Here is a 10102-nt window from a genome sequence, read left to right as displayed (position 1 = left end):
AACTTTGAATGCACATATCTCTTAATCTATAAATGATTTTGATGTGATTCAAATTGGAGGTGATATCTTGTTCAAAGATCTTTCAAACGATAGGTCATATGCCCAATTTCGATGAGAAACGAGAAAGTTATGACTGTTTTACGAAGAACTGACGAAACTGTTTCGTCCCGGGCCCGACCGGGCGGTTTTCGCCCGACCCAGTCGGGCGGTGCGCGGTTTTGAGCGCTGAACGCGTTTTTCGATATTTTTTCGTTTTAATGTTATCTTTTAGGGTTTGTACGTGGTTCCTTTGTTATAAAAGGGCTTCCTAGTGTTCATTATTATTGACACAACTTATGAAACACTTTTAGCATCTAGATTTAGGACTCCTTGTATTATTCTCTCTGATTTTCTCCATTATAGTGAAGAAGCTCTAATCCCCCGCCTGTGGATGTAGGTCAAATTTGACTGAACCACGTAAATCCTTGAGTTATTTGTTTATTCATCTTCATAGTTTTCTCACCTTCATTATTTCATTGATTTTCTGTTCCGCATTAATCAAACTACAACACCGATTTCCTAACAAATTGGTATCAAGAGCCTGGTTGTTTATGATCTTAGGTGTTTTTAGAACAAGTTTGATTTTTTGATTATGTCAATGAAATTCGATATTGAGAAATTTGATAGGCAAGTAAATTTTTGCCTATGATGAAAGCCATCCTGGTTCAAAGTGGTTGTCACAAGGCTCTAGAAGGTGCATCCAAAAAGCCTTCGGGTATGACAGATGAGAAGTGGGAGGAGATAGATTTGAAGGCACTCTCAGCGATTCATTTAAGTCTTTCTAATGAAGTTTTGAGAGAGGTTGCCAAAGAGACAACTGCTGTGGGTTTGTGGTTGAAGTTGGAGTCACTCTATATGACAAAGTCTGTGACCAACCGTCTACTACTAAAATCTAGACTTCATGATCTTCGTCTAGTAGGAAGGTAAACCGCTTGATTCTCATTTAGATGAATTCTTCTCTATAATTATGGATTTGCAAAACATCGATGTTGAGATTGATGATGAGGATATGGCTATTAGGTTGTTGTGTTCTTTACCACCTTCTTATGAGCACTTTCGAGATACTTTATTATATGGTAAAGATGATTTGAGTTTGCAGGATGTTTGGTTAATAAATCTAATAATTCTGCTGACACAAATGCTTTGGTTGCTCATGGTGGAAAGAATTCTGGTAAAATCTGTAACTATTGTCATGTGAAAGGTCATATTAAATCTGAATGTTGGAAATTAAAGAAGAAAAATGGAGAAAGGTCCAATGAGGATAAATCTGCAAATATTGCCGACGCTGTTTCTGATGATGATCTTGCACTTTAGGGTTACAAGATTTGGGGTCGCGATTTCTACGATCTTTCTTATGTTGGTGCCCTTTTGAGATCTCTTGGTAAAACGAGAAACCGGTGGATTTTTTTTGGAGTCTATGATAGATTGTTTTTGAGTTTTAAAAGTAACAATCTTGGTTATGCATTAGATTTGTTCTAGTTATGCTATTTCTTATCTCAAATTTGGTACTTTTGTGTTTATTAAGTACTAATTGCAATTTAGAAATTATTGTTGTCATTCAGTTTCTAGAATTGCTTTGAAGTTTGTTGTTGAGATGAAGAAGTGTTTGAAGAGAGTTTGGTCAATTTGAGAAGCATGCTTGGTGTTGGTGACTTTATACTCTCGATCTAGGCATGTGATGGTTTTGTATACGGATTTTGTGTTCGAAGACGCATCGGTACACAATTATAGAAGATGCGTTTTTCTGGATTGCTACAATGGGTAGGTTTATGGAATTTTGTTAAGGTGGAGGTTCTATGGTGTTTTTGGTTGAGCATCATTTTTGGTTTCAAGGTGGAGTTACCTTGTTTGTCGGTTTCAAATCAAGGTGGAGATTGTTAATTATGACTTGAAATCTTGTGAATGGCATAAGGCTAACTTTGAATGTACATATCTCTCAATCTATAAATGATTTTGATGTGATTCAAATTGGAGGTGATAGCTTGTTCAAAGAGCTTTCCAACAATAGGTCATATGCCCAATTTCGATGAGAAACGAGAAAGTTATGACTGTTTTACGAAGAACTGACGAAACTGTTTCGTCCCGGGCCCGACCGGGCGGTTTTCGCCCGACCCAGTCGGGCGGTGCACGGTTTTGAGCGCTGAACACTTTTTCGATATTTTTCCGTTTTAAAGTTATCTTTTAGGGTTTGTACGGGGTTCCTTTGTTATAAAAGGGCTTCCTAGTGTTCATTATTATTGACACAACTTATGAAACACTTTTAGCCTCTAGATTTAGGACTCTTGTATTATTCTCTCTGATTTTCTCCATTATAGTGAAGAAGCTCTAATCCCCACCTGTGGATGTAGGTCAAATTTGACTGAACCACGTAAATCCTTGTGTTATTTGTTTATTCATCTTTATAGTTTTCTCACCTTCATTATTTCATTGATTTTCTGTTCCGCATTAATCAAACTACAACACCGATTTCCTAACACAACGTTTATTAAATTCTAAGGATGCATCTGATTCTCCATCACATCATGCCTTAATTGCTGTTAAATCTACTGGTAATGGCTCAAATTCCTCCTCCCAGTCTGGTTCTGGAGGGAGGAATCGGGAAAAGGAATAACAGAAACAAAGGTGGTAATAATAATCGTGGGGGTAACAACAATCAGAATGGTTGTGGCAATAATGGTGGCAATGGGGGTAATAATAATAATCGTGGCTCTGAAGGAAACAACAACACTGGTAATCGGGGACGCTCAAATGGTATGAGTAAATATTCTAACTTGTCATCATCCTATAGTATGCCTTGCCTAGATTATATTACTAATAATTTGTCGTCTGCAGGGAGTAATTCATCAAATAGTAACATTGTTACCCCTACCCCTACCTCCGATACATGTGGTTTGTGTTGGTTTCCGGGTCACCAAACTGCCTATTGTCCCCAACGCTTCAATTCCAGCTTTGTTCCCTCCTCCTCTGAAAGTGTCACTCAAGCCTTAGCTGCACTGTCTGTTGGTGGTGAAGTTAATGGCTCAGTCTGGTACCCGGATTCGGGAGCTGCATCTCACATGACTCCTCAGGATGGTACGTTTTCTATTAAAACTCCTTATACTGGGTCTAGTTCTGTTGTAGTTGGTAATGGTACCTTACTCCCAATCAAAAGTACTGGAAATTTAACTTTAAACACTGCAAGTCGTCCCCTACGTTTATCATCTGTCTGTCATGTCCCTAATTTAAAACATAATTTATTGTCAGTTAACAAGTTGTGTCATGAAAATAATTTATTGTCAGTTAACAAGTATACATTTTTTTCTAACAATTTACAATTTTAAGGTATATAAAATATAAAATCATACTAACTAAAAAAATGAAATAATATAATATGATGGTAGAAAGAAAAATTAAGAAACAAGCTCGAGTTATTGTAAAAAGATATAAAAGAGAAAAGAAAAGTAACAAATAAAGAACATTCAAAAAGCAAAATGAAAGAATGCTATGACGGGAATTCGAACCCGCGAAGAGTTCAACACTTCCAATACCCCACATAAACAACTACCATCTTTGCTAAGCTTGATATTTGCATTTCTACTTATTCAGTTTCAAATTTATGGGCCCTACGCGGGCTCCCCGTCTGCCCCGCCCCAGGGCCGGGCCTGATGCATCAAATATAACCACATAAGGTATATAATTATGAGGATGAAAGTGTTCCTGAAAATACAATCATAGCTTTGAAGATTTTATTGTTCCTAATTTCCTATCATGATATCGAACTATCAAAATGTGTTTAGTGATTTATGATGGTTGAAATAAACAATTTGTCCCATAATAAAAAATTTAGGATGATTTGGATGTATGTCTAATAGAGAACTTTTAGGATGACAAGAGACTCTCCACATCTGTTCGTTATTTAGTTGGACTTTTTTTAGACCAAGTTTTGAGTTGGACCAATTTCTATGACGATTGAAATGGCTACATAATTATTGAAATTACTAGTTTGAAGCCCGTGCGTTGTACGTGTTGTTGTTTCTTTTATTTATTTTTTTTTCAAATTTTTAGTTAATATTGTTGGTTTTTTGTTGCTATGAAATGAGATTTTTCAATATCATTGTATTTAATACTTCCTCCATTATTTTTCTATTGCAACAATTATCAATTTTGGCTATTTTCATCTATTGAAACCTATTCACTTTTGGTAAAATAACCAACTATAGTTGATAACAACACCTTTACTTATGTTAAAAAACCATCATTAATTACTCAAATTGTCTCATAAAGTTGTGGTTACTTTATTAAGAATTTACTTATTCCCTACTCTAATTAACGTCTCTATGCTAAACTACCTATTGTTTTTTTTCTTAAAATCATGCCTAAACCCATTGTTGCAGTAGCAAATGACAAAATATTTTTCATTATACTTTAATTTCTAGATTTGTTATTGTTATACATAAATTTTTAAATTTTTAATGTTCGATTACATATTGCAGCTAAGTCTATTATTAAATAGTATCCCAATAATTGGTATGACTAACAATAGCTAACACAATTTTAACATAGCATACATCGAAATGATACTTTAAGAAAGTAAAGGGTAATAATCTAATCGATTTTTGAACCATATACCCCTAACGATTTTTTTTTTACCATATACCCTTTTGACTTTTGAAATTCACCATATACCCCCACTTTTCAAAAAATATGTTCACTTACCCTTAATGAACTAACGACGTTAAACTCCGCTAGTCATTAACCCCTAAGCCCTCCCCTCTAACCCTAATTAACTAACCTAAATCTACCTCTAACCCCTAATCTAATACTCCGTTTGAAATTAGATGATTTGATTCAGGATTTCGTGAATTTGTTGATAAGTTCATTGATTTGATACTTGAGTTTGATGAATGAAGGAAGGGCTTTGCTAAACGACGCTACTAACGCCCTAAATACAGTATTTTTATACCGTTTTTATACTCTTACATTTCTTTTCTCTCTCCTCCCTTTTGACTCACTTCCCTAACCCCACCTTCTCCAATTTCAAAAGTTCCCACCACACCACCATCACTTATTTTAACTTATATCAAGGACCCAAAACCAGTTTCTATCCTCTAGCTTAAGAAGGTGTCAGAAACATGTATTTTCCTTTTGACATTTATAAATCTGATCAAGATTCTATGACCGTTCCTTGCAAAAATACCATGGCAAAAGAGAATTATGTGTTTAATCTGTCTTCTTTCCATAGTAATGGCTTCAGGAAGAAAGATTAGAACCTGAATATCGAAAATGAGGATAGGCCAGCACATAATATGTATGTGCACAACTCGTTAAATACAAGTTGTAACAACCAGAAAGATGCTCCAGATAATGGACCTAGACTAGATAAAAGTTCCCACCACACCACCACCACCACCACCACCATCTTCTTCTTCTCCACGGCACCACCACCGCCAACGTATCCCGACACACCACCGCCACCGTCTTCTTCTCTCCTCTGTTTTTTCTTCATTTTATTTTTTTTTTAAAAAATGGGGTGCCCACCAAGGACGCCCCACCACCGGTGGAGGCGTCCTTGGCAGGCGCTCCACCACGGTGGTGGGGCGTCCTTGGTGGACGCCCCATTTTTTTCTGATTTTTTTTTTTAAAAAAAAGGTAGGCGTTCACCATGGATGCCCCACCACCTGTGGAGGCGTCCATGGCAGGCGCCTCACCATGTGGTGGAGCGCGCCATGGACGCCTCCACCGGTGGTAGGGAATCCATGTGGACGCCTACCTAGTTTTTTTATAAAAAAAATCCAGAAAAGAAATAAAACAGAGGAGAGGAGGGTGTGGGGCTACGGCGGTGGTGCTGTGTCGGTGGTGGTGCAGTGGTGTGGCGGCGGAAATGCGGCAGCGGTGGTGCGGCAGCGATGGCGAGCTTTTGTCAACTTGTTTGGTTTTTTTTCCCTCTTTTTTTTTTAAAAAAAAACATTATGAGAGGTGGTAGTGTTGGTGGTGGTGGAGGGGGGCATGAAGGTTATGGTGGTGTGGAAGAACAAGGGGAAGTGAGGAAAGAGGAGAAAATGAAAAAAAGAAATGAAAAATACAAAAATATAGTATACAAATACAGGGCGTTACCAGGAAATTCTAGGGCGTGATTTAGGTGGTATCTTAAGGAGAATTAGAGGCGTCGTCTTCAGGAAGAAGTCGATATTGCAACAACCATTTGAAGACGTCGTATCTAATCAATTAAATTTAAGATGGGTACATCTAGAAGACAATGATTAGAAGACTTAAAAATAACATTTCATTTATGGGTTCTTGAGTTATATTGTGTTGGATTTGGGTGCTGTTTATTTCATGGTGTCTCAAATAAAGTTTTCAGCTTTCAAATGGGCAACCTAATCTAGTTTTCTTATTCTTTGTTTCTTATTAAATAGATTAATTAGTTAAGTAAATTCATCAAGTTTCAATCTACATGAATTATAATTTGAAGATGTTGTTTATTAGTAACAAATGACAAGATTTAATATTATATTGTATTTTATTTTGATATAAAACTTGTTTGAGTTTTCAGTAATTATCATTTGTGAAATCTCATGTGTTGAATAAAATTGGCTCGTTTAATTTGTCCAAATTGCAAATTGAACTTCTGAAGAAAAAGAAAAAGAAAAAATACGTAGGATATTTCAAGTTTTTTTACAAAAAGTCGTCGTGAACAATTATACTAATTTCTATGTACTATTTGTTTCATTGGTTATAATACAGATATTTATTACTTTTAAATGGAAAGTTTTTTAAAAGATTAGGTTGTAGTCTTACAGTTATAATGTATTTGGTGGACGATGGAGTAATCAACGATTCGTAAAATCCTAGATCCATCACTAATTACATGTCAAACATATATTTGCATTAAGAAGTCAGGGGAAATATTGATCTGTTAAAGAATACACTTTTAAAGGACCATTACTTGGTTTTAGGACTAAGAGTGACTAAGCGAGACAAATTTTTGCCCATAATTTTTAGAGACCTACGCCTGATACATGTTATCTGCTAGGATGCTATAATATATCCAAAACCAGCTTGACTGAGTTTTCAATCGGTTGGTTGAGACTTTGAGAGTGGTCGAAAACAAAACAAACACTCCCTTTTTTTTTTTAACAACCAAAGTATCCACCACTAATAGTCTGATAGCAGTGACTAATTCTCTCGTTTTGGGTGCTCCACTTAAGGGTAAAGGGCTGGTCAAGAATCTCTTTCCATTCCCAAAGATTAAGGATCGAATCCATGATCAATTAATTAAGGGATAAAGTGAGCAACCACTATGCCAAAACCACTTAATTAAAAAAACACTCCTCTATCCTCTCAAAGTTACCCACCAAAACAAATGAAATGAGATTGCATTTGTCGTATTCTCAATCATGCACTACTATTCAGTCCAACGTAACCTTGCTTGTATATATAAAAGGGGCATGAACGCATGATCCTACAAATAAAACTTGGCAACAACTCAAAAAACTTACTACTTGCGTCTCTCCTTAGCTCCCGTTTTGTAACTTTTAAGGGTGTTTAAAATGGGTGTGCTAGGGAAGATGGAAGTTGAAGTTGACATCAAGCTATCTGCAGATAAGTTGTTTAGATTATGGGCCAGCAAACCATACCATGCTGTCGACATTCTCCCTCACAAATATCAGAGTTGCGAACTGCTTGAGGGTGAATTTGGGCAGCCTGGTTCTGTAGTCTTATGGACTTGGTTCCTTGGTAAGAAAAGTTATGCTTATAGAGTTATAGATATCATATCATACGTATCTAAAATTGGATTTACTTCCTCTAGAATTATATGCATCTAAAGTATTGTAGTTTTACTCCTGAATTTCAGTAAAATTGGATTTACTTTCTCTATAGAATTACTCTTGAATTTCATCAAAAGTGAATAGTGTCATCCTGGAATCGAGTCTCACCCGTTATAAGAAGAGATCCTCAACTTTCCCTCTCCTTACAAGAGACTTCATCTTACCTTAAAAAAAAATTTGAAAATACAAATGGATGATTAAATCAATTTTCAAACAATTATAAAAGCAAAGTTTTACAGAGATTCTTATTATCTAAACTCTCATTTGCGATAAGAATTTTAAATAACATGCATTAGCAAAAAAGAATTAAGAAACTTAGCGAATATTGATTTTTTTAGTTTTTGGCCAGGACTCACAATCAGTTGGGATAATATATAATTAAAGAGATAAAGATACATTATCAGATAATATCAATTTATAATTTTTTTTTATTGAAGCATTACTCATAGTATGCCTAAAAACCTCAATTACCCACTGAAATTAAGTTGAACTACTACTTATAGAATACACCTCTAAAATATATATTTTTTAAATAAATAAAAAATAACATAACCTAGATCATTGATTAAAAGAGAGTGGTTGAATTCTCTTCCAAATACATGATAACATATCTTACTTCGAGATAGTTCTTTCTAAAAAACATTACTCTTAGAGCAATGCGAATAAAAAACCATAAGACTCATCAATATCCTTCATAAATATTACACTCTTACGTTAGTATTTTAACACTTTTTCATGTCACTATTAATATTAATATACTATTGCACTAATCGCATGCATACAGTGGTTAAATCTCCATATTCCTATTTTATCCCAAATGGATAAGACTTTATCAACATACTTTGTAAAATATTGGCATAAGATATTCATTGTCTCCTATGAAGGGTAGGAAGAAATGCAATGACGTGTGCAAATTTATACAAACTTATACAACGAAAATAGGAAAATATATTCTCCTATGAAGCGTAAGAAGAAATGCATAGCTTTTAGAAGAATATTAGTCTCAATTCATTAGGTCGCAACACTTGTTAAGCAATATCTTTCGCATTGTAATTTGTACAGATATGTTTAAAACTGCTTTTATATTATTATCAGATGGGAAAAAGCGTAGCGACAAGGGGATATTTGAAGTTTTAGATTACGAGAACAAGTTACTGAGATTCAAAATCACTGAAGGATCAATTTTACAAGAGTACAAAAGATTCACAGTAATTACCCAGGTTATGGAAAAAGGTGCAACGACTACAGAAAAATGGGCTGTTGAGTTTGAGAAGTTCAATGACTATGGGCCTTACCCAAACAACTTGATGGACTTCTTTATTGGAGTAACAAGAGATATTGAGGCCTATTATCTCAAGGAGTAATGAACTTAAAATCCTCTATATCACTATGTATCCAATTATGTAGTACAACATATTACATATGTATCGTAAATTTATGGTGTGATGCTTTATATGCAACCTACAACAGGTACACTTATTTTATTTTTTTAATGTAAACAGAGGCATCATAATCGAATCGAAACCTCGATCAGGTCAACCCGACCCGAGTTTACAGGCAAGGCCCTTTGAGAGTAGGGGGAATTGTAAGGGCAAAAATCTTCACCCCCAAAGTGCCTCTAGTGAGGTTTGATCCCACAACCTTAAGATTGTGAGATACAAACCAAACCACTAGACCAAGTACTACTTGATATAACAAGTACACTTATGTGGTGAGGTGTAGAATTGAATACACATTGTATCTCTTGGGGTGTACATATATGTTATTATCATTGTATGAATAAAAGGGTGTAAAACAAGTAATATTAAGGTTGATATTCGCAGTATTTATATATGTCTTGTAAATGAGATTCTATTTGAAGTCTTCGCGTCCAATCTGGCAACATATGTTGCACTTAAATAAAAAAGACTAAACGTATGTTGAGAGCACTTCAGGGCACTTATGCAATTTACACTAATTTCATGAGCTCATGAGTTACCACCTCTACTATCTCCTAATTCAAACCTAAATAGAACCCCATCACGCCATAATAAGGATTTGTTTTAGTGAATCTTGCATGCATGGGTGCTTAGTGAATTTACTGTAAAACCACTCCCTTTTATCCCAAAAGGTCACCTTTTAAGAGGCCTATCGGTACCTCCAGTCTAATGTAGTTGAAGTGAGGGATGGTGATCGTGATACCAGTTATTTCCACCATAAAGCATCTCAATGTCGCAAATGTAATTATTTGCATGGCCTTTCTGGTGATGATGGTG

The 10102-nt window shown here is 35.4% G+C and overlaps 1 protein-coding gene across 1 annotated transcript; it reads left to right on the top strand.

Annotated features, from left to right (window-relative positions):
- Window positions 1–7507: 7507 nt before the first annotated feature.
- Window positions 7508–9340, top strand: LOC104907073 (MLP-like protein 31). The gene is made up of 2 exons (XM_010695938.3): window positions 7508–7755; window positions 8943–9340. The coding sequence occupies exons 1-2, from the start codon at window positions 7569–7571 to the stop codon at window positions 9209–9211; spliced, it is 456 nt and encodes a 151-aa protein (XP_010694240.2). The 5' UTR covers window positions 7508–7568; the 3' UTR covers window positions 9212–9340.
- The last annotated feature ends 762 nt before the right edge of the window (window positions 9341–10102 follow it).

Source organism: Beta vulgaris, chromosome 4 (assembly GCF_026745355.1).
Source record: "Beta vulgaris subsp. vulgaris cultivar EL10 chromosome 4, EL10.2, whole genome shotgun sequence".
In the NCBI taxonomy this organism is placed as follows: domain Eukaryota; kingdom Viridiplantae; phylum Streptophyta; class Magnoliopsida; order Caryophyllales; family Amaranthaceae; genus Beta; species Beta vulgaris.
This window is presented reverse-complemented; position numbering and strand designations above follow the sequence as displayed.